The sequence below is a fragment of the Pimephales promelas genome, chromosome 22 (assembly GCF_988280905.1).
Source record: "Pimephales promelas chromosome 22, fPimPro1.hap1.1, whole genome shotgun sequence".
Taxonomy (NCBI): domain Eukaryota; kingdom Metazoa; phylum Chordata; class Actinopteri; order Cypriniformes; family Leuciscidae; genus Pimephales; species Pimephales promelas.
In genome coordinates this window covers 26,633,268-26,658,301 of record NC_142790.1, presented here as the reverse complement: position 1 = coordinate 26,658,301, position 25,034 = coordinate 26,633,268, and the positions used below count along the sequence as shown (strand labels likewise).

Here is a 25,034-nt window from a genome sequence, read left to right as displayed (position 1 = left end):
TTGCGGTTGCATTATTCCCATACACAAAATAGTATTAAATGCGATTCTAATTTCATTCATTATTTGAATATAATTTTAACGACCTCGCATTTGTTCATGCGTTAGACATTTAGATATATGAAGAGTTCAGATGCAAAAGCCTCTAAATGCCATTTGAAATTTTCTTCTAGAATGATCATTTTTATCAAGCTTGTATATTTAAGTTCAGTGATTTCAGTTAAATGGCAAAGATGATTGCCTATTAATTGTTATTTAAGTGAAATTACTGAACTTAAATATACAAGTTTGATAAAAATCATCATTCAAGAAGAAAATTTCAAATGGCATTTAGAGGCTTTTGCATCTGAACTCTTCATATGCACTGGTCTAAACATGCCAGACGGACGCAGGCACCTCGCACCATGATCGCCGAATTTTAATGATAAAACGATATATTTTTTTATACATATATAAAGAGCATTATATAATGCTGATATCAATAATTAGAGAATGGGATGACAGACATAAAGGAGTAGTTCACTTTTAAAAAAAACTTTTGCTGATAATTTACTCACCCCCATGTCATCCAAGATGTCCATGTCTTTCTTTCTTCAGTTGAAAAGAAATTTAGGTTTTTGATGAAAACATTCTAGGATTTTTCTCCATATAATGCACTTCAATGGGAACAAACGGTTTAACGACAGTTTTATTGCAAACTGTTCAAAGGGCTTTAAATGATTCCAGACGATGAATAAGGGTCTTATCAAGCGAAACGATCGCTCATAAAAAAAAAAGTTTTATAAGCTCAAATGGTCGCCTTGCTCTGTTCTGTGATGCGCGTTCGTGACTCTCCTTTTCGAACTCGTTCATCAAAATGAGTCAATTCGTATTTATCGGCCAAATTTATCGGGCCGATAACCTTAACATTAAAAATTAAAATATATCAGCCGAAACCGATATGGTAGCCGATATATTGTGCATCACTAATTATTATTAAATCATATAAACTTCATGCCCTAGTTGACAGGGGAGATTCTTTTGCTTGACTGTCATGTCATGCAAATAAAAGTGACCATTGACCTTCTATTCATCTGAGGAACACAAAAGGAGATGTTTAAAAAAAAAAAAGAAAAAAAAAAACGCACACGCTGTTCTCTCCCATACAATTAAAGTGGATGGTGATCATCAACTCTCAAGTTCCAAAAAAAAAGAACATAAAAATTGTCCTTATTCACTGAAAAGTGTTTATAACATCTCCGGGTCTCACGGAAGAAAAACATGACGAGGGTGAGTAAATAATGATCGAATTTTAATTTTGGGGTTAAATATTCCTTCAAGGACCAACCTCATCTTAAAGTCAACAAGCATTAACCTGAATGGGACCCATTGTAGTACATAGTGCAATACTTACAAATAGCGTTGTGTGTGTGTGTGTGTTTGTGGGGCTACTAAAGAGCCCATACCTGGAGGGCTTTCATTTTCTGGTTGTTCTGGTTGGAGAGGGTCTGGAAGCGGGCCAGCTCTGCCTGGCTGTAGACGCTGCGGTGTTTGAAGTATTTTAGTATGGCTTTGTGCATCCTCTTCTGCAACAAAGAAAGCTGAGGAAGAAAGAGGGAGAGAGAAAAAGAGAGGGGGAATTGGTAAGGCAGGAGAGGAAATTAATGGCAGTGTTCAAGAAGAATGATGGAGGGGAATAGAGAAAGCAGTCAATAGCCCATTCTGCAGTACACGGGGCTGACAGGAATTTCACAGTCTCTTGCTCTCCCTGCCCACTCATGTGCACTGGGCGGAAACCAGTCACATCTGGCTGCCAGGATGGGGGGTTAATTTTCTCTAAATGCTTCAGCGGTTTTGTTCTAGCTCAGGCAAACTCGGTGACTGCAAAGCTGATGAGTAAAATATTTCGACTTCACTCACTTTAACTTTATACCAATCCCCTCCAGACATATTTTACACATACACAAAAAGTCATGAACCCCCTGCCGCAACGAGAAATTATTCCGAGTATACTGGAAAAACATAAAAAAATGAGAGAGAGAGAGTGTGTGTGTGTGAGTGTGAGAGAGAGAGATTAGAGAAGAAAGAAAGAAAGAAAAGAAGAAAGCATGCTGCTCTCTTTATTATTTGTGCAGTTTTCCAGAAAAAAAAAGGGGGTTTCAATTCAGAGGGATGTCGTCCCTTGTTTCGCCCCATCTCTTCTCTCTTCCTTTAAGCTTATCATTGCTTGGCAATGTGTTCTTCGGAGCATGAAAAAACTAAAGCGAATTAGCTCAGCCTTTAACTGAAAAAATATGTCCTTTATGGAGCCATGTCAAAAAAATAAACTGTACTATCCTATTAACGCTACAAGTAACAATAGTTACAATATGCCGTAGAAAGAAATGTGCTATTAAAAAAGAGTGATGCAAGATACCAACTAACAGTACTTGTAACAACCCCAACTTTCGAGACGAGATCTTTTTCTGTTAGGCCTTCAGGGTTACAATAGCAAACCTGCCACCAACCTTTAGTTTACAAGCATTAAACTGCTTCTGGATGTTTAGTTATAGGCCCATGGTTTGTACATTTAACCACTGCAAGGGGGCGCTCTAGCTCTCTCATTCAGACTAAACTGGCAAATCCAACTAAACTGGCAAAATGCCAGTACGTCATTGTATATGCTAACCCGTATTCTATATAAAAGTGTTGATGTTGAGGACATAGTCGCAGTGCCTATAGTCAATTGATAAAAGTCCAAAACAAAAAAGTTTGTCAGCATAACCAAAGGATGCCACATAAAAGCACTTAAATAATTAAATCCCATCTGTCACTAGCACACTAATGCAGATATTTAGACCCCTTAAATGTGCAATGCTAAACTGTAAATAACAGATCGGGCCTCATTTTACATAAATGCATATACACACATATATTTCTTCCATGAAATATTTCAAATTTTCATTTTTGGCTGAAATACTCCTAATATATATATATTAAAGTTATGCTGTTTCTAGCCACATAAACAGTGCTTTAAAACACCGTCTGAATCTATTTCTCATGATAAATGTGCTGTGACAGTTTCATACATATGGAGCGGGTGTTTTAATAGACATCTGATAAATATACATTCTATTCAGACTATTCATAATGGACCCTATACATACTTGGCATGGCATGGAAAACCTTTTTAAAAAATGTTAAGCTGTCATAAGAATCCATATGTAATTACAGGAACGTATAGAACTTTAAGAAGAGCTCGTCGTAAACCTCGAAGAGATGCGACTACGTGAAGGAGAGAAAGCCGCAGCAGTCTGCAAATAAACAACAAACTGTAAAAAGGCTGAATACTGAGTAAAAGAAAATCAGGCTTTGATCACGAGCGTGGAGAATCCCGTCCACAGGATTTGCCTTTTGCATGCATTTTTCACTTGATAACATTCATGTAGTTAGATGAGGAGTTGTACGAGTATTAGTCTTTTGGGGAACAAACAATGTGTCTTGCTCTTCAGTAGAGTTTTACCATCAGCAGTAGAATAACAAATCATATTAAAATGATCTACAGCTAAAAAAAAACTATATACTTAAAATGACAGATTATGTGTAGATCAGTATAACTAGTAATAATAGCAACAACAATGGTACCACAACGACAATCCGTGGACTAATGTCATGTATGAGAGACATAAAGCTTTTAAGCTGAAGTGTGCTTTTTTTTTGTTCGTTTAAATACCTTCTTCTATCATAGCATGTGAAGATATCAAGTAAGACAATTGTAGGTTGTGTATAATACTCACGGTGGTGCCCTTGGTGGTTTAGTTTATGAACAAATGAGTGTTTCAAACAAACCTAACAAATCAAATTAACGAATCATTCCTACGAACAAAACTTGAAATGAACAAAAAGGTTATTAAAACTCAGTTTATTTTGGCTGCTTTTTATAGCTTGATAACTCAAAGATTAAGCTTTGTATATTAGATAAAATCCAAAAACATTATTTTGCATTATCATCATTTGTGGGGAAAATGCTAAAACACTATTTCTAGAGACCCCGATATACTTGAAGCGGAATCGAAGAACGAACTAATGTGACATAATTTCGAACAAAATCAGGCCAAAACTAACTTTGTTTGGAGTTCGTTTTGGGAGTTTGCATGCAAACTTTCTGGACAAATCACCTTAACGAAAAATAACTTCTCCATGAGTATATCGGGGCCTTTAGTGGAATTCCCAAAAGCTTTCATAATATGTTTTGGTCACGGGCGACTAACGAATCTTGTTTTGGTTCCACTTTATACACAGATATAAACACAGATATTTTTATAGAGCCCGACCGAGAAAGGATTTTGAAGGCCGATACGGATACAAATATTTTTAGGTTTTAAAATCCGATATTCCGATATATCGGCCGATATTTTATTTTATTTATTTATTTGAAACTGGACATGATCGTCACAAATTTTGTCATGCTTATTTGAGTTAAGAGAACTGATGGGGATGTTCTTTTAATTGTTATTCAAGCAATGTATGTATCGTGACCAACTCAACGAGTGTTGCCAACAGGAGCGGTGTAGAGTGCCCTCTGGTGGACAAACTATACAACTCCAACACTCATGACATGGTTCAAGCATGTTTCGTCCGTTTTTATTTTATTTTTGAAATATTCATTTATCTGCCATTATAACTGCCGATACCGATAGTTTGGAAAATGCGTAATATCGGCCGATAATATCAGTCTGCCGATATATCGGTCTGGCTCTATATTTTTACATAGCATGTTAAAGTTGTCACGTTTTGAGGGTTTGCAAAAACGGCAGTTTTGTGTGTGGCCCTTTAAATGCAAATGAGCTGCTGCAGAGGGCGGGGTTTCAAGAGCTCGCGTGTGTTAGTTAGCAGCTGCGATTTCCTCACGCAGACACACTAAAATGACAGAAACTGTTCTCCCTTTAATGTTAAAACGGAGTCAGTCAAAGATGGAGAGACTCAAGAAGAAGTGACAACATGTTGCTGATGAGGAGTTAACTATCATTAATTAGGATATTCTGTCTGACATCTATAAATCGCTCGTATAAGTACCGTTGTGAGATGCACACACACAGAGTGACTTTCTGTTGCATGTGGAAAGATAGATGCTAAAGTTTGAGCTGACTCACAAATGTACTCTTATACAACCGCTCTTTCTCTTCTCAACATGGACTGTGTGTTCCCGGGGGCGGGGTTTATGCAATTTTAGTGTTGGTGATGTCACTAACCCAGGAGGAATGTCGTGTAGTCCCTACCAGCCGTTTCTTGTAGTCCTTTTCTTTAAAAGCAAATATCTTCCTTTGTTTTGAACTTTGAGTGTTGTAACTTTGATACTGTTGTTTATGCTCAAACAGCAACATTTCACAATAACTAAAGTTAGAAAAGTGAAATTATACTTTATCACCCCTTTAAGGTTAGGTTAACGCTGTAGGTTCAGGGTTAGCAGTACCTAGTTATAACCTAGTTTTTGTTTACTGTAGTATGTACATGCAGAACAGGACTATAAAATAAAGTGTTTGTTTTTTGACGAATCCTATCACTGAATGATTCATATTTCATAACAAAAAAAGACACCCACTTTGACGCCAACTACAGTATAATGATGTAACCTACAGAAAGAGCGACTGAACAAATCAGAAAATAAACAAATCTTTCTGGTGAACGGGTTTAAAAAAAAAGACAGTTATTGACATAAATCAAAAATTGCCAGCATTAGGAACGAATACAATGATTGGATGAATATTTTATGGTCCCACTCTTTCCACAGACGATATATATACATATAAATAAATTTAGACCACTTAACTTAGCTTAGCAATTGCTATCAGGATATGAAGAGACTTAGCATACAAAAAAAAAAAAAAAAAAAACGAGCATCCAAATGAGCATCCTGACCAAACTACGTGTGTGTACAACCAATGGCAGATGAGGGGAGCTTTAAGGAAACCTGTTTGAATACAGTAATGACTCTAGCATAGAAATGGCACACTTCTCACTGAAAACATCTTTACATTGACAATTGTTTGTTGTTATTTACCAATATACACAGCCATATAGTGTTTGGGAATGACAAACGCACTGCACTTACACAGTACAGCTTTGATGAATACCAGCACAACTACCCATCCTTTAGTGATGGACGTACGTGTCATATTATCATTTTCCCAAACGTTGCCGAGATGCTGGTTCTTGAGAGCGTTTGCTCCTCTCGCTGCCATGTGAGATGGAATAAACACACATGCACGCCAGAGCAACGCTGTCATGAAGCTTATCTCATCGTGATTAGATTACTGCAGTGGCCTCCTATAGCTGACTGCCCAACTAAAACCAGCCACCTATGACAGGCTGTGTGGAGCACGCCTGCGCACGCGAGTCTTCTCTCTCATCACTATTTTGCATGCCTGCTGTCTATCTCTGATGACAAAGATAGACAACCACATCATTCACACATGCAGAAAATAGCCGTGGTGCATACATGCATATGGAAGAAGTCACAGAGAAAGAAACGTGTTACCTGCTTGTGATCATGGACGTAGGCCTCTGCTCGGTTTCTTCTCTCAAAAACACAAACGGCTTCTCGTCTGGCTATCGTCAGGGCTCTCTGCAGTTCTCGGTACTCTTGCGCTAACTTTAAATTGTCTTGTAGCAATTTCTGTAGATGAACCTGTAACAGATTTGCACAGGACTCTAACGTGTTATAATGAAAGGACCACATGGCAAAACTAGGACAAAACATACATTTGTCATCCCAAACGTGCTTTCAAACATTTTCAAGAAGAGATTTTGAAGATTTTGAAGACTGAAGCTTCATTAAAAAAGCTGATTATATGACTTATGAAGCCATACGATAGCTTTTTGTGTGAGGAACAGACTGAAATTTAAGTTATTCACTGATAATCTTGCCCTCCAGTGGGCTGTTAACCTCTGTGACTGGATCATTGAGTCAGTGAGTTGAACTCGAGAACCGGATTAGTCCGATTCATGAACAAATCATTCAGTTTTGTGAACCATTAAAAAACAGCTGATTCAAAAGAATGATTAGTCCACAACTAGATATTGCAACTTCTATCACAAACTCATATGAATATACCATGGACAATAACATTTTGTTTCGTTTCTCACACAATTTTGCCGTATGGACCACTTTTCACTGTAAGAAAAAGATTTTTCAAAATTGGAAATAAAACAAATAATATTAAAGACAACATTCATTCTACTTACATTTTTCACTTTTAATTCAATGTGTCACTTGATGTGTTTCTTTTAGGGCTGTCAAACGATTAATCACGATTAATCGCATCCAAAAATAAAAGTTTGTGTTTACATAATATATGTGGGTGCACTGTGTATAATTAATAAAATTAATAAATTAATAAATATTTTTCTTCATGTATATACTGTATATATTTATATATAATATATTTATAGAAATAACTGATATATAAATAATATTTTTCTTAAATATAAATGCATGTTATTTATTGAAGAAATATTTACATGTATATACTAGATTTATGTATAATTTATATTATATATAAATATAAATATTTTATACATAAATAATATTTCTTCTTAAATATACATGCATGTGTGTGTATTTATATACATAAACAAAATAATTATACACAGTGCACCCACATATATTATGTAAACACAAACTTTTATTTTGGATGCGATTAATCGCGATTAATCGTTTGACAGTCCTAGTTTCTTTATAATTAATTGTGAAATTTACTAGCAAATTCCAAGGGAAAATTGTGTACATTTATGATTCCTTTTTGCAACTGTATGTGCCTATCTTGTGTCTACAGCGTTTGCATATTTGTTTGCATTATTTTTTTTTTCACCCAAATGGTGAAACCAAACCTTTTCGAATCCAGTAACTCAAGTAATCACACAGCACTTGAGAAAGTATGTACAAATTACAATAAATAACTGTCTGATTTGCTTGTCTCCACAACCCTGTGTCAGCATCATACTGTATACGTGGAGAAAGGAGAGAGAGAGAGAGAGAGAGCAATGGGAAGAAAGATGAAGAGAGAAAGAGAAGAACATTTTCTGCTCTACCTGGGAATAAGGAATAATGAAGTGTGGCTGGGCAGTAAAACGACCCAGCGCTAAACTGATGAGTTTAACCCAGCACAGAGAGTGGCAGTAAACATGACAAATGCCGGCTATTGATTTAAAGCTTAATTACTGCATGCAGTGCTGACAAAACCCGTCTGATGCACCTCTGAAATGTAAATGGGACAAATTACACTTCATTGGCCATAAGAAACTGATGGTGTCTGCACTTTGCATCCTACTGCTTTTCTACTCACTGAGCGTCTGACTTCATCAAGTAAACAAGCTACATGAGAATATGATGAGGGGAAAGAGAAAAAAGCTTGTGAGGAAGTCACAGTGGAGTGTGTCCATAAGTGTAAGTTACATTTACCGCATCTTGCGAGGAAATGCACAACTATTTAAATGGTTACCATTGTCAAGGTTATAATCCGTGCTGCAAGTCAACACAAAAAACGGATTTATACTTGCTTTATTCATTCCGTGTATTAGTGAGCTCAATTAATTGGTGCTAGTTTTTCCATTGAAAATAATCTCTATGTAAAAAGTCACCGCCTCTTTCTTATTTCATATGCGGTTTCACCATGAAAGTAAAATGGGGTTGTCAACACATTTGTAAATGTAAATTTGACATTGACCTTAATGGAGCCAGCGATGGCAAGGTCATGGCATTGATTCCCAAGGGAACACACATGCACATGGCTTATGAATCTGTTGCTGTTTATATATATATGTATATATATATATATATATATATATATATGAAGAGTTCAGATGCAAAAGCCTCTAAATGCCATTTGAAATTTTCTTCTTTAATGATGATTTTTATCAAACTTGTATATTTAAGTTCAGTAATTTCACTTAAAAAACAATTAATAGGTAATTATCATTGCCATTTAAGTGAAATTACTGAACTTAAATATACAAGTTTGATAAAAATCATCATTAAAGAAGAAAATTTCAAATGGCATTTAGAAGCTTTTGCATCTGAACTCTTCATATATATATATATATATATATATATATATAGTGTTGCCTAAAAAGAGGAATAAAAAATCATCTTTTGGAAATTGATCTTAATGCCTTAAATAAAAAAACGAGGAAAAATCCAACCTTTAAGGACACCAATTTTCTTTGTGAATGAATAATGTATCATAAATAAATAAATGAGGGTGCATAAGTCAGTACACCCCTATGTTAAATTCCAGGCAGATTTTTATTTTTAAAGGCCAGATATTTCATGGATCCAGGATATTATGCATCCTGATAAAGTTCCCTTGGCCTTTGGAATTAAAATATCCCCACATCATCACACAACCTTCAACATACCTAGAGATTGGCATGGTTTTATTTCAGTTAGCCTAATAGCTGGTTTGATTTGCATTAAAAGATGATCTTATGAAAAGTACCCCATGCCAATCTTGTGTGAGTGTGTGTGTATTTATATATATATATAATAATTATACACAGTGCACCCACATATATTATGTAAACACAAACTTTTATTTTGGATGCGATTAATCGTTTGACAGCCCTAATTTATATAAGAAAAAAAGTTGCAATCACGAAACAAAACCCGTAACTGTTAGATATACAATTGCAAATTAAGCTTTATAAAGACATAAAGCCACTTTATTTCTTTAAAAGTCACAATTAGGATTTTATTCGTCACACTTGCTTCTGTAGAGTTTTGCTTTCAACAAGGATAAATTATGCAGAACAAAATCATGATGATGGAAAAACCAAGTCGTCATCCAGTGTTGTGCGTCACCATCCATGTTTCCTGTCTTCATTAACATCTCATGACTGTGACGTCGCAACAATGCGCCTCAGGTCAACCAATTCTGACACAGCCTCTCGTCGTTCGAAGTGTTAAAAGTCAAAATGCGTCTGTTGGGCGATGAATCTTTGTGCCGCTTTATTGTTTCCTGTGAGAAGTCTAAAGAGACTCTCTGCTCTGCTGCCCTGCAGCAAGTTAATGGCAGACTGGCTCTATGAGGGAGGACTTTTAATTCGGCTCCTGTCTCGCACCAACAACTTGTTTGGAGTTTGCTGCTTCTGCGTGCATGGCGGATTAAGCCCCATTGCCTTTTCTTGTTTTGAACTAATGCATTCTTGATCACCGTTTAATGAAACTATATACCACATGGCGATTTCACATTAGATAAGCCATGTGAGACTTTCATCAGACGCCGGGCTCTGACTGAGGCCATAATCCCGCAACTCAACTCCCCCCAATAAATAGCTTTTTTCCTCCGAAAATGAAGTGATAATACGTGGGTTTCATGCAAAACATAACATATTATCTCTGACGCAAAATTATAAGAGCTTTCTTCAAATTAGAGGGAATGTTAGCAGAGGTGTGATATTGAGTGTCGGAAAGTGCATGGGATAGTTATTACACACACACACTAAACAAATTGCCCTACATCAGATTAAAGACACTGAGATGGCCCTTTAAATTGTGATTATCACAGAAACAGACATTTTATGAAAAAATCTTTACGAATCCTCTGAAACTGCGGAAACCTTTGTGAGGGTTGGTCACAAGTGATCAAGTTCACACACAAGAAAGGCATTTTAATTGGAAAATGTATTTATAAATGTAATCAAGTAGGGACTAGTGAAAGTTGAAATTAATTTGTACTCTTTATATGGACACATTTTTATTATATCTAAAGCTAAAATAACATAACACCATGTAACATTAACATTAAGACCAGTCTTATCTCACAAATGACAAAATCAATGTAATGGTGTAAAATAAATATTAAAATCTTATTCATGACATTTTTAAAAATAAAGCATGAACTGAATAGTCTCTAAACTTCAGTTAGGTCAAACATTTGTACGTCTCTAAACCAGTTAGCATTGCTGAAGCTATTAATACACTAATATACTTTTTTTCTAAACTAATGAAAATGTTTGTGTACCAGCTAACGGTAGATAATAATGGATAAAAGGGTTTTCTGTTGAATATGTTTTGTTCTCAATGTCTGCATTAATATTTGGAATTTATCATTTGGCAAAAAATTACACAGTGCGTCCTCATACAAAGGAAATTTAAATATTTATAAAGGTAATTTCGGCTTGAATGGTGATTGGAGCACATCAAATCCCCTAACCAATCAAATGCACTCATGCTCATTCAGCTTCAGCTGATCTGTTGTCTGATATGTAAAGAAAACATTTGTTAACCTGGATTATAGCACGTATTTAAATAGAAAAGCTGATCTAGACCTTATAGGAAGCCCTGAGAAAATAATCTTGACATAAATGTAAATATGACAGAAAGGGTTCTTAACCTCTGTGTCCTTCATGACAGCCTGGCGTTGAGTGAACAGCGCTGAATGAATCTGTGCGTGTTGAGACTTCCTCTGTTCACAGGACGCTATATCCCTTTTCACGTGACCCATCACTACTGTGGCTGTCCCATGTTTGAATGCCAACGTATTTGACAAACACCTGAAACAAACAACAAATACATTCTAATATATAGAAATTTCTGTACACACACACACAGAGAACAATATATCTGTATTTCTTACTGTAGCTCCTCTATAACGTCTGGCATAGTGCTGATGGTTTGCTCCATCATGTCTAATTCTTGATTTAACTCCTTAGACTTCAGGTCGAGCTCCTTGATGCGATTTGAAATCTCCTCGTGCCTCAATAACACCAAACTAAGTTTTTCCTAACAGCAAATAAATAAGCATACCATCATTGAATGAATAAATATGTACGTTTTTAAGTAAGCCTGTTAAGTACAAATCTGCAATATCATCATATTTATTATCACATAAATATCAAGTATCAAGTACAAGTATTTTCACCTTCACAGAATCCAAACATTCCTGCCGGTGTCTCTTTTTTTCTTCAAAATCACCAGAGAGGCTTCTGTGTGCAGTTTGTAGGTCACTGAGTTTTGCTTTTAACCTTTCAATTGTCTGAGAAAATTATAAAATGGTTTATATATAAAGAGAAAAAACATCCTTATGCAACTGGAAACTTTGTTCAATTACTTCACTGTAAAACCTTCTCACTTTGCAATTGTGAAATTCACTTTACTTGAAGGGGTGTGCATAAGACTGACATTACACCTTCATAACCATGACATGACATATGTTATGAATATGAAGTATGGTTTATGCATGTTTTTGAAAACTGTCATTAAATGCCATTCGCTCAATAATGACATTTTGAATGCAAATATGACTTTGTTTGAGATGTCTTTGTTATGACACCTTGACATAAACCAATACATCATAACCATATGTCATGTCATGATTATGAAGGTGTCATGGTAGTCTTATGCACACTCCTTCAAGTAAAGTGTTACCGACAAGACAATCCAGTGACATTTATTGTGTGCTGATCAGATGTACCTCAGATTTCTCTGTATATGTCTGTCTCAGTTGCTCCACCTCTGTCTCTAGCTGAGAGGTTGTAGATAAAGCACCTTCATACTTTTTCTGCAGTTCCTCTTTCACCCTCTCACACTCTGTTTGTTCACGATTATATTCAGCTGCCTCTGTGTCCGTATTTCCCTGAACGTAAAACATGTCATCAATTACAATATATCTATACCAAACATTAACACATACATAAACAGTGTACACAGTGCAATCGTGAATTATTCATTTATTTAATAATCAAAAGATGTATTAATTAGGCAAGTCAGGTTTTACCTGGAGAATATGTATTGTGGTCCTTTCAGTCATTACCAGCGTCTTCATTTTGTCTATCTGTTTCTGCCTCCCCGAAAAAATGAAAACTCATTTTAAAGCAAAAAACAAGACAAAAACAAAATCCAAAGACAGCTCAAAAGTGACAACATACTATCCCATAATTCTCTATAAACACAAAAGGATAAAAGCTACAGCCAATGAAAGACTTTCAGTGAATAATAATTTATATTTAGGTCTGTTGCTCAATATGGAACATGTGTAACGGATGTGGAAGGACACTCACAAATGGAGTTCAGCTTGAATTTATCTTTCTTTTGGAAACAATAAATATAGCCAAATGCCTCATTTTATGAAATTCACACAATACTTTAAATCAAATGTTCTTGTTAACCCTGTTACACATCTTTTTTGAAGCAAATTTGCACCACAGAGGTGGCACAAAAACACATCTAAAGTGTCATTTACTAGAGGTGACGTTTAATGCTGCTTAGACATGCATTTTTATTGCATGATTAACTAAATGTATTTTTCCATGTACATTTCTGAAATGCACTTTCTGTAAAGCTGCTTTAAAACAATATGTATTGTGAAAAGCGCTTTACAAATAAATTTTTTTAATTGAATTGAACAATTTACACTTGAGCAAATATTGTACTTTGAGACTAGGGGCTGAGGTGGGTCAGAGCAGGCATAAGTTAGTCTGGCTTTTATGCCGCATTAGCATATGCAGGCTCAGAGAAACTTTAACTCGGCTATGTAAAGATTTCTAAAAAGCTAAAATAACAGCATGCAGGTGTGGAAGGTTTACAGAATCTATATTTTTGGTTCTGGACTCGCTGTTTGCTCGTGAGCTCATCTTTAGATCTGCATGCTGCATGTGTCCTCTTACCCTGTTCCTCAACTCCTCCAGAAAGGTTTGGCGCTCCAGCTGGTCCAGCTTGTCTTTGGTGTCTGAATGTTCGGCGGACACACTGTCGAGTTCGTCTTTAGACTGTTTCCACTGCTTCTCACTCACACTGATCTTGATCAGGATGAGCTCGTGATCCATCAGTAACTGTTTCACTGCCTGTTTGCTGGAACAACATCATAAAACATAGTCTTTCCCTTGAGATCCACACCACGATGTACTGTGCAGCCGGCTCACAAAAAAAAAATGCTTGCACAGCATCTAATTTCACAACTAGAAATGAAACAGCCACGAATATCTGACATCCAACTGATGTGCCAAATCATAGATTCATTACTGGAATAGTTACAATATGACACAATGATTAACCAAAATCTAGAACTTAGTTATAATGCATAATGCAACTACAGCATTCAAATTAGACAAGAATCAAGCTTTCATTTAGTTAGAAAGCTTCTAAAGATCTAATATTTACTCTCACTTATATTAAAACTTATTAAGAAAATGCAACTCTGAACAACTTTACAACAGCTGAAAATGTTGCTAAGTATAAATTATAATCTATATTAATTAATCTAATTATAGTATATATATTAGGGCTGTCAAACGATTAATCATGATGAATCGCATCAAAAATAAAAGTTTGTGCTTGTATGTGGGTGCACTGTGTATAATTATTTTGTATATATATATACAGTATATATATATATATACACAGGTATATATATATATATAAATACACACACATGCATGTATGTATATTTAAGAAAAAAATATTATTTATATATAAAACATTTATATTTATTTTTAATTTATATATATAAAATAATTATACACAGTGCACCACCCACATATATTATGTAAACACAAACTTTTATTTTGGATGCGATTAATTAAGATTAATCGTTTGACAGCCCTAATATATATATATATATATATATATATATATATATATATATAAATACACACACATGCATGTATATTTAAGAAAAAAATATTATTTATATATAAAATATTTATATTTATTTTTAATTTATATATATAAAATAATTATAGACAGTTCACCCACATATATTATGTAAACACAAACTTTTATTTTGGATGCGATTAATCACGATTAATCGTTTGACAGCCCTAATATATATATATATATATATACACACAGACCTATAGGGCCTATACACCTCATGGTAATATCCATACATTTCAATGTTTGATTATTTTAACTTAAATTAAATGTAAAAGAGCAAGTGCAGTCATTTGGAACTTGCAAGGCTTCCGGGTGTCATCCATTTTTAACTCTTGATATTGCATAGCATTTGGTATTTGTAATCACAGAAACCAAATCACTCTGGTTTGTGGCGCAAAATCTACCTAGTTATTTACTTATAGCAGCTAATGAAGTCTTGCACATTCATAGAAAATCACTTACTTCCGTATTGCAATATAAAGTGGATTAGGTATGTTTTGAAGGCTTAATAATTTTGGTACTGCGTTGGGTTGGCCCTTGATGTCCAATGTAAAATATCGCAAAACCGGTGGAGAATCATTGTGTTAGTTCATGCGGTTGTGCTGCTTCACAGCATTTTAATTTTAGAAGCAATGCCACACACACCTACACATTTTTAATGAAGTGGAATTAGAGTTGTTGCATGATTTCATGACATGATCTGCGGAACACAGATTCTGTGTTGATAATTAAAGAATCCAACACTCACACACAACAGACCAATGAACCACAAGACATCTCTAGCACATTTCTCATAGTGTTGTCATTTGAGTCTCCATCTCCAACGCGGAATGTAATGTTGATCCATAAGTTCAAGATGGGAAGAATTACTATCCAGATATCATAGTTTCTCATGATGTGTTAGAGAGTTTCAACTAAATGGCAACACAGGAGCAAAACTGTTGGCTTGTGTGTGCAAACATATGGTCTTCATAGATCTTATGGAGGCAACGTCATTTGTCGTTTCCGTACCACGGACAATTTAGGGGAAGAAACGACAACGGATTGTTTTTCATTTGGATCGATTTCAGTTATTGCAGTTCAATGAAAAATCTTGTTGTTGACCAATAAAATGAGGTTATTGTGCTTGATCTTTCTGTGTGAGTGAACTGTATAGACTTTATATTGAGTATAATATTGCAGTTTACTAGCTACATAACTGCTATAAAATAGCAATTTTACAATAACATATTGTATTCGGAATTTTACTTTGAAATAAATGCAGGCTTGGCCATTTATCTGTCATAACATTATTTGCATTACTGCAAAGCACTGCAGACACAGCTAATTATTAGTGACAATTACTTGTATCCAATTAAGAATATCATTTTAATTCAAAATAAAATGTTATCTGAGGTTTATGGGACAAACCTTTCGTAGGTCTTTCTCTTGAAGTCTTCCATTTCCAAGGTTAGCTCTTTGTTTTTGTCTCGCAGTGTTGATAAGTCGTGTTGCTTTTGGCGTGAGATTGCATTCAATTCAGACACCTTTTCATCTCCTTCAAGTTTCTGATAAACACGGTAATGCCCATTATTTTTAGTAGCTTTATATGCTATTGCAAAGTCTTTGTTTAAAGGGATAGTTCACTTTGAAATTAATTTTTGGTATGTTTTCGCTTATCTCAAGGCCATCCAAGATGTAGGTGACTTTGTTTCCGCAGTAGTTTCAATTTTGATATTTTTAGGTCAAACCGTTCGTGTCTGTCAGTCATATAATGGAGGTCTATGGTCACCACCTCAAAGAGCATGCAAAGAGAAGTCCAAATTAAACATGATTTAATGACTTGCAAATGTAAGTACACATTGATGGCCTAAGACATGAAACAAGCGGTTTGTGTGAGAAAACGAACAGTATTTGTATAATTTTTACCTCTTGTTTACCTCGCGCCCTCAGAGTACTTGGACGTGGCTGTGGTTACAAGAGGTAAAAAACGATATAAAAACTGTACGTTTTCTTACACAAACCGCTCGTTTCGTGTCTTAGGCCATCAATGTGTACTTACATTTACGAGTCATTAAATCATGTTTAATTTTGACTTCTCTGTGCATGCTCTTTGAGGTGGTGACCATAGACCTCCATTATATGACTGACAGACAACAACGGTTTGACCTAAAAATATCAAAATTTAAACTACTGCGGAAACAAAGACACCTACATCATGGATGCGCTTGAGGTAAGCTAAAACATATCAAAAATGAATTTCAAAGTGAACTATCCCTTTAAAGCCAACCACATATCATATAACTGCTTTCTAGCGTGCGCACACACACACTGACACACTGATACTTCTAGCACAAAAGCATAAATCAATTTCAATTCATTTCATATTTCAAAACTATAAGTCACATAGCACCACCTATGGTCAAACTAAGTTTCCTAGAAAGTTTTCAAACTCAGGTTTGGCAGAACACCATCAAAAATGCAGGAAATACAAATTAAAAAGGAATGAGCAAACTGCGAAAGAAACAACTGAGCGCTCTGCGGCTCATTCACTCAAGCGTAGTGTAATTGTGAAATCAGGGCTTAGACAAAATGGAGGCTCTAAGGGAACAAACACGGCAGATCGGTGCAAGGAATCGTGGGCCTTTCCTGCCCTCCAGAGGACGTGAGGGTTGACATCTCCAACACGACATATCATTTCACCTCTGATTTATATAATCTAAAATAACAAGCTGTGTCTCCAACAGGCTGTTATACTCACAGATGTTTGTATTTGGTTTTGAAGCTGCATTACTTCCGTATTCTTCATCATCAATATCTCTTCTTTTTCATCGATTTCTGCTTTTAATGTTCTGACCTGAAAAAAGGGTAAGTGTGAAATATATAAATGTAATATTTGGAATCCAAAACGAACAAAAGCTCTTTCAGTGAACTAATTTATAAATAAGCATAAAAAATATTGCACTCAACATGAGCTTATGAAAATTCACAATGCCTTCATAATATTTTAATTCAAATAAGGTGTCAGGTGTTGTAAATGAATACTGACTTCATCATTTACGTCTCTTTCCTTCCTCTCGAACTGGTGCGTTTCTTTCACCAAGGCTTGGATTTGGCCGTCTCTCAAAGTTAGTTGTTCTACTGACTCTTTCATTTTTCTGTGAAACACCTCACACTGTGAATGCAGATGGCGTAAATCACTCCTGTAAGAAGAGAAAGAGAAATTGTGTCATTTCCCTGAAATCAACTTTAAACGTCGATATACTTCATACTGCAGACGGAGGGCCGCAGCTAATGACACCGATTGTTTGATTGTTTTATCAGTATTTAAAAAGGATCTATATAGTTTTAACTAAAGGAAATTGCATCAGCAAGTTACTTTTGGTTTTCACTTATTTATTTGCATAAGGTCAGTATGTTTTTACAAGCTGCTTATCCAAGTGTAGAAGAGTCAATCTAGTGTAAAAATTTGCTAAACATGTCCCCACGGCTAATTCTATTAAACAATCAAGGTGTCTGTTCATTAATGTGAAACGAGAGTATGGCGTGAGATGTCTGGTTCAACCTTTAATGAAGATAACATAAATGAGAAGTGTCTTAGATCAGTGGAATATGTTATAAAATGGTTGATTTTGCATAACATATGTTTTGCTATTGATATTATAACCTGCCTACAAAGTGATGGATTGGAATTAAATTCTGAAGATGGAGAGAACAGCATTTTAGTGACACCTTCTGTCTGGACTGATATAACACGTGTGTACTGAAATAAAATACAGGCCTGATGTCAGTGTATTGATGATGAAAACAGACTCACAGTTTGTCACTTAGTTGATTTCGGATCGTTTCAATTTCTTTGTTCATTTCTTCGTTCTTAATGTCTGCTTTGAATTCCTCGTTTTTAAGGTCCTGCTGAAGACTCTTTAGCTTGTGGGAGATGTTTGAAAAAGTCTCACTGGCCTAGAGAAACATGTTTATGAAAAAATGAAACAGTCAGACAATGTTTATCATGGCAACATGGCATGGTCTGTAAAAATAAATCTTTCATACTTCATTACAGATCTTGTTTCCAGAAGTAAAAATCTCCCAAAACACAAACAGAAGCTTCTCTTATTAAAGCTTCTGTAGAAGTCAGTGTTATTTCAACTGAAAATTATATATATATATATATATATATATATATATATATATATACATATATATATACTTATATTTCCTGTGAAGTCTTGGGGAACGATCCACCAATAATATACACTCTTGAAAAAAAAATCTTTTTTTATATATTTAGGGAAAAATTACAAATATATTGTATTTTATTATCATAATCAGGGACTTACTGTCAATATTTGTATTTTTTACTGTCAGTGTTATCATTGTACTGTAAACCAAAACTAAAACTATTCAAAATCATTAAAAATTTTAAGTTGAAAATTGATTTTAATTTTTTAATTAAGGCATAAATAAATATTATATATATATATATATATATATATATATATATATATATATATTATAATATCAATAATATATATACATATATATTATAATATCAATAAAATAAATATTTATTTTAAGAAATAAAATAAAAATATTTGATGAAAAACTTAAACATTGAAACAATAAACTAAATACATATTTTAAAAAGAAATACAAACATTATCAAAAATCTAATAAAAATTACAAAAACAAGAAAAAATTACTAAAACTTAAAATGAAAATACAATGAAAATGTATAAAAAAGTATATATACAGTATATATGAATGCAATTTCAAAATATAAATAAATACTAATTGTAAATAAATAATACTAAAATAAAAAATATTTTAAATATAAAAGAACACAGTCTTTTTTCCAATTTCGAAATACTTTACATCTAAATGAAAAGTTTATTGAAAAATTCTAAGAAATACAAAGAAAATAAACAAGAAAAAAACGAGCCCTGAAAAAGTGAGTGGTCACTGTTGCGCTCCTCTAGTACGTTTCAGACTCTTTTAGTTAGACCGACATCCCTTCTTTAGTTGTCTTATTGATTTCAGGTCTTCCAAACAAGCCAACAAACAGGCAGCGCGGTAAACACACCTCACTTTGTTCTGTTCGGATCTGCTTCATGATTTCAGTCTCCAGCTGGAGTCTCTCGTTCACGAGCGGGCCGTGTTTCCTCATGAAATCGATATCCTCCTTCAGACGTCGGTTCAGCACCTCTGTGTTGGTCAGCCTGTCTCTCACCTGCGGCAGCTGATCTCTCCTCATCTTCAGTTGCCACGTCAGCTCAGCGATGTCTGTGCTGCCGGCTTCACGCTCTGACGGTGCAAATATAAGACAGGAATGGGGCAGAAAAGACATTATTTTGGAGAAAAAACTCTTAAAAAGACCCTATAGCATAAAGTTGTGTTGCTTTTAGTCCATCTCTGTTAGCTTGAGGTCATCTATATGCTTGTTTACTCTTAAACAGTGTTGGGGGTCACACATTAAACACGAGTTACGTAATCAGATTACTTTTACAAGGAACTAATAAAGTAATGCATTACTTTTAAATTTACAATAAAATATATTTTTAGAGTCACTTTTTAAAATAAGTTACTTGGTTTTCCCATGTATTGACCGACACCTGCACTAATGTGCAGAGACGTCGTGTGTGTGTGTGTGGTGTAAACGTGATGCTATTGTAGTTTTAGAATAAATGAGCAGGCGTTTACTCATCTCACTTGCACAAAAACACATTCAGTATTCCTCAAAATGAATCAAAACTACGCAGACCTGCAATAATTAAATGTTAAATAACACAAATAAACGTATTTAATCTCAATTTAATAACCTATATCATTGTTGCTGACCTTCGATGATCCAATTCAACCATACTAATAAGCAAGAATGACTTTAGATGAACATCACATGTGTGTTTAATTTTTTTTTTAATGCTGAATTAAGAGTGTTAAACTTTATTCCTCAATGATCCAGAATGATAGTTTGTTTCAGCAGCGCCCTCTACTGTACAGGTGTGAATTTGCATTTTCTTATTCATTTCACTTATGGTGTGTGAAAGGGCCTTTACATTTGACATAACACATTACTTTCCATTAAAAGTAACTTGTAAAAGTAACAAATTGACAAAATAACTTTTTTTTAATCATATACACACATTTAAACAGTCTTGCTCTTCCTGGAAAATGGACCAAAGTGTGTATGACAATTGTTCATTAAAATGCTATATTAAATATAAGTATAAATAAATATAATCTCCTCCCCATAAAAATAAAGCGTAATGGCTATTTCAAAAACAAAAATAAAGGAAGGATGCCTTCAATATGTGCTGTTCCACCCTCCTCTTTTCATTGGAAATATGTCAACAAAGCAGTTATTTTAGTATCATTACTAAACTATCTTATTTTATGTTTTCATTTTAGTATGAATAATTTCATTATGAGTGTTTAGACATTTTTTTAGTTTTCATTTCACTTTTAGTTTTAGTCATTTTATTACTTCATCTTAAACTTAACGAAAATGTGAAATTGTGAAATCTATTCTACTTTGTATTTTATTTCTATTAATGGTTGATTTAATTTCATTAATGTAAATGATTTTAGTATTTATTGTCTTAGTTGATGCAAAAAACACTACAACAAAGGAAATAATCGGGTTAATCGTGTTTTAAAGAGCTTTTCTGACCTTACTGAAACAACTATTGCGTGTCATGATCAACATCCAGTCTGACCTTTCTGCATTACAACGGAAAACTCGTTCTGCTTCCAGACACGGAGACTTTCCAGTTTCTCCAGCAGTTTCTTTGCTTTCTCCTTTTCTTCCTGTAGAGCCTTCTCTGCATCTCTCCGATCCAACTCAAGACGCTCGATCAAACTCATCACCTCCATCAGGACTTCTGCGGCCTCCATCCAGAGGGAAGTCAACACCTCACGATCTATTTACAATGACCAAATTACCACAAAACACAATATTCAAAAACTCAAGTGTTAGCAAGTAACAAATAATTCCCAGCATAACAAGTCCTAATATGCGCTTGTCCTACTGTTGTCAGTGATACGGGGTGCTACTACTTTGTTCATGTCAAGTCACATTTATTTATTTGCCGCTTTATACTGTACAATACAGATTGATTCAAAGCAGCTTCACATTAATAAAACAGGAAGATAACAGTGTTAATGCTGTAAAATTCATCAATTATGAAACAAAGTCAATTAAAGAGGTAAAGCAGCTCTATAGAAGTCAATAGTGTCATTAAGCATCTCATTATCCCCCAAGTGGTAACACTTTACTTGAAGGGGTGTGCATAAGGCTAACATGACACCTTCATAATCGTGACATGACATATGTTATAAATATGAAGGAAGTTTTATGCATGTTTGTGACAACTGTAATTAAGTGTCATTATGACATTTTGAATGCAAATATGATCTTTGTTTTGACACCAATACATCATAACCTGTCAGTGTCTTTGTAGTTAAGACACTTAATGACAGTTGTCATAAACATGCATAAACCTCATTTCATATTCAAGACATATGTCATGTCATGGTTATGAAGGTGTCATGTCAGTCTTATGCACACCCCTTCAAGTAAAGTGTTACCAAACAGGTTCAATTCAGCTATAAGCAGCTCGGCAGAAAGCAAGTGTCCTTATCCCGCTCGCGCTCGAGTCAATTCAGTGTTGATTCAATTTAGTTCAAATCATGTAATTATCCAGCTCAATATTTTTTTCATTTTTTGATAATATAACTGAATATTGGTTGTCTTTTAAACCCCAAAAAAGCAAACTAACTGCATATTATAACAAAATATTAATATGGAAAATGTCATTACCTTGTACACAAAGCCCCATGCCTTCAATATGCAGCTTTGTGCTTCCTTGTACATTTTTGCTTTCTGTAGAAACACATCTAAAAACACAAAGGAAAAATACTTTATTTAATCAAAAACGTTTTTAATAATAAATTCAACTATGAACTGGATTTAAATTATTTCCACAGTCCACATACTGTACAGTATAATGGGTCTAAACCATAAAGACTGCTGACCATAAGTGCTATCTTACTGGAGAAATGGTTCAAATTGATGTATGTGATGTGGAAAATCTATAATGCTTTATGGCTCACTTCCAAATGATGCTGTGGTTGTTTTCATGTGCAGTTTCATGCTGAGCATTATCACCCTAGAAGACAAGAGGCATTCATTATTCATTCATTATGTAATATGAGAGCAGAGAAAAATAACATGCGATTAAATCCATATAACTGTGAGCTCGATCTGTGGGGCATTGGTTTTGCATTATTGTGTTTGGGTCTTAGTGTGCATATACAATGATGCCCTATATTAAATAATAAAGTCCCTCATCTGGTTATGTTTGATTTTACCTGCTGGCCCCAATTTTCCAGTTTGGTCTGCAGTTCCTGGATGTGACAAACTGCTTTGTTCACACATGGTGTTGGAGTGTTAACCAGAGCACAGCTGCGACGCCTACTGGAGCAAACCGTCTGCAGCTTTCCCTGCTCTGAAACACACAACTCACTTTGATCACAGAGATCAAGAAGATCTCATATAGCACTACAGTATATACACAGAAAGTTAAGATGAAACGGATATTGTGATATAGTCTTTTCTTTCCTATTGTGACACACCCCACTTCCTGAAATGATTTTTTTCCATGGGGAATTGATTGGATGGTTGTGGTTTGCTATTGGTCGACTTCATGTGAGTGACAGGTTGCCCCGCCCTCTCGCCAGTAAACAAACATCATCATCAGAGTGTTTGTGTTTTTTTTTTTTTTTAAGTAGAAAAACTTTTTTAATAAAGTATTTTTATTAGGATTTTAAATTTTACAAAAAAGCAAAAGAAAACAAAATACGTTTAGATGTATACAACTCAATGAATGATAATATCAGCAGAAACAACAGAATGAATCATTATTAATATCATCCATCATTAAGAACAATAGAGTGTTTGTGTTTGTCTGAAGTCATATACACCTAGGCTAGGATGGCTTAAGGATAAGTAAATAATAGGATTATTTTTATTTTTGGGTAAATTAACCCTTAAAAATAGGGACATTTAGATGTAATGTTAACTTTAACAATGGCTTGTTGGGATTAAAATTGAAATAAAACTTTTTGGAGCACATTGTAACTAATTGTACAGTATCCTCCATGTATATGTGCTTCTTATTGTGGCTAATCGTATATTGCTACATTATGATCAAAACAGTTTGGGAATGTATGATCCTCCTGATTCCTCTATACTCGATGCTAAGCAAATAACATTGATAAACAACATAGCATTTTACCTGGTAATGCTTCTTCACTTGAAGGAAACTTGAGTAACTTTATGTCAGGCATCTCTCAAGCATCTAGAAAATCAAAAATCAATGACTAATTGAATCAATAAACAACTATTGATCACTTTGTTATACCACTAAACCAAATGATTTTCTGTCTCATCTGTCAAACTCTCTCTGAGTCACACAAAAGTACTGTTGCGGTACAGTAATGGTATCAGATGGCATTACAATGGTCCTTTGATTTTTTTTTTTTTTCATTTGTGTTGTGGCATTGACATAATGCAAAACAGCTCAATAACTACAGTCTACACTAAATACATATTGTTATCTTAAGTTAATTAGTAATGAACGCCAGGTTAAATAAGGTTAATAGTCGGATATATCAGCTGACTACAGTAACACAACAGGTTTGACTGTGATTCACGCTCTCAATACTTACATTATTCCACGCTAAACCGCAGAACGTTCAGCCGTGGATGATATTTATTTTATTTTTGACCCATCAAGCGCGATATGATCAATTTTGACACATATCTTAGCATTGTGTCACGTCGAGACCTGTTTCATACTTTGTTTCCAGCCACCCCACTTTCAACGTGCGCGCGCGGTTACTAGGCAACAGGAAGGCTTTCATTCACCACGGACACAAAAGACAAAACTGGGAAAGTGAAGAAAATCCTTTCAGGGTTTCGAGTTTTGGATGTTGGTTGGTAAATACAATCAAGTATTAAATGTGTTCCGTATCTGAGTGATGAAAAGTTTTAGGACACACTGCGCCAAAAAAAAAAAAAAAAAAAAAAACAACAACAACAAAAAAAAAATGCAAGAATGCAAAGAAATGGTTCAAGAGCCTGGAAATTAAACACACACACACAAACACACACACACACACACATATGATTAATCGCAATATAATATACACGTACATAAAAAAAATTTTTTTTTTGTTTTTTTGTTTTTACAAACTTCTATGTTAAATGCGACACACACACACAGAGAGAGAGAGAGAGAGAGAGAGAGAGAGAGAGAGAGAGAGAGAGAGAGAGAGAGAGAGAGAGAGTATAAATATAACATTAAAATAGGCTGTATATTACAATACAGCTATTTGTAAAACATTTGTCCCACAAATTACTTGCTCATAACATTTTGCCCAAGCCATT

The 25,034-nt window shown here is 34.6% G+C and overlaps 1 protein-coding gene across 1 annotated transcript in view; it reads right to left on the bottom strand.

Moving 5' to 3' along the window:
* The window catches only part of ccdc178 (coiled-coil domain containing 178), a 30,448-nt gene extending 5,990 nt beyond the window's left edge, over window positions 1-24,458 (bottom strand). Inside the window, exons 1-19 of the mRNA XM_039685114.2 lie at window positions 24,314-24,458; window positions 23,881-23,943; window positions 22,955-23,091; window positions 22,697-22,752; window positions 22,404-22,480; window positions 21,301-21,504; window positions 19,668-19,888; window positions 18,405-18,547; window positions 17,637-17,790; window positions 17,349-17,444; window positions 16,019-16,155; window positions 13,621-13,804; window positions 12,732-12,794; window positions 12,429-12,590; window positions 11,877-11,990; window positions 11,592-11,737; window positions 11,349-11,508; window positions 6,494-6,643; window positions 1,443-1,577 (exon numbers count right to left, since the gene is read on the bottom strand). Of these exons, the coding sequence (XP_039541048.2) occupies window positions 1,443-1,577; window positions 6,494-6,643; window positions 11,349-11,508; window positions 11,592-11,737; window positions 11,877-11,990; window positions 12,429-12,590; window positions 12,732-12,794; window positions 13,621-13,804; window positions 16,019-16,155; window positions 17,349-17,444; window positions 17,637-17,790; window positions 18,405-18,547; window positions 19,668-19,888; window positions 21,301-21,504; window positions 22,404-22,480; window positions 22,697-22,752; window positions 22,955-23,091; window positions 23,881-23,932 (2,391 nt within the window). The 5' untranslated portion in view covers window positions 23,933-23,943; window positions 24,314-24,458. The remainder of the gene's footprint in view (window positions 1-1,442; window positions 1,578-6,493; window positions 6,644-11,348; window positions 11,509-11,591; window positions 11,738-11,876; window positions 11,991-12,428; window positions 12,591-12,731; window positions 12,795-13,620; window positions 13,805-16,018; window positions 16,156-17,348; window positions 17,445-17,636; window positions 17,791-18,404; window positions 18,548-19,667; window positions 19,889-21,300; window positions 21,505-22,403; window positions 22,481-22,696; window positions 22,753-22,954; window positions 23,092-23,880; window positions 23,944-24,313) is intronic.
* Window positions 24,459-25,034: the final 576 nt, after the last annotated feature.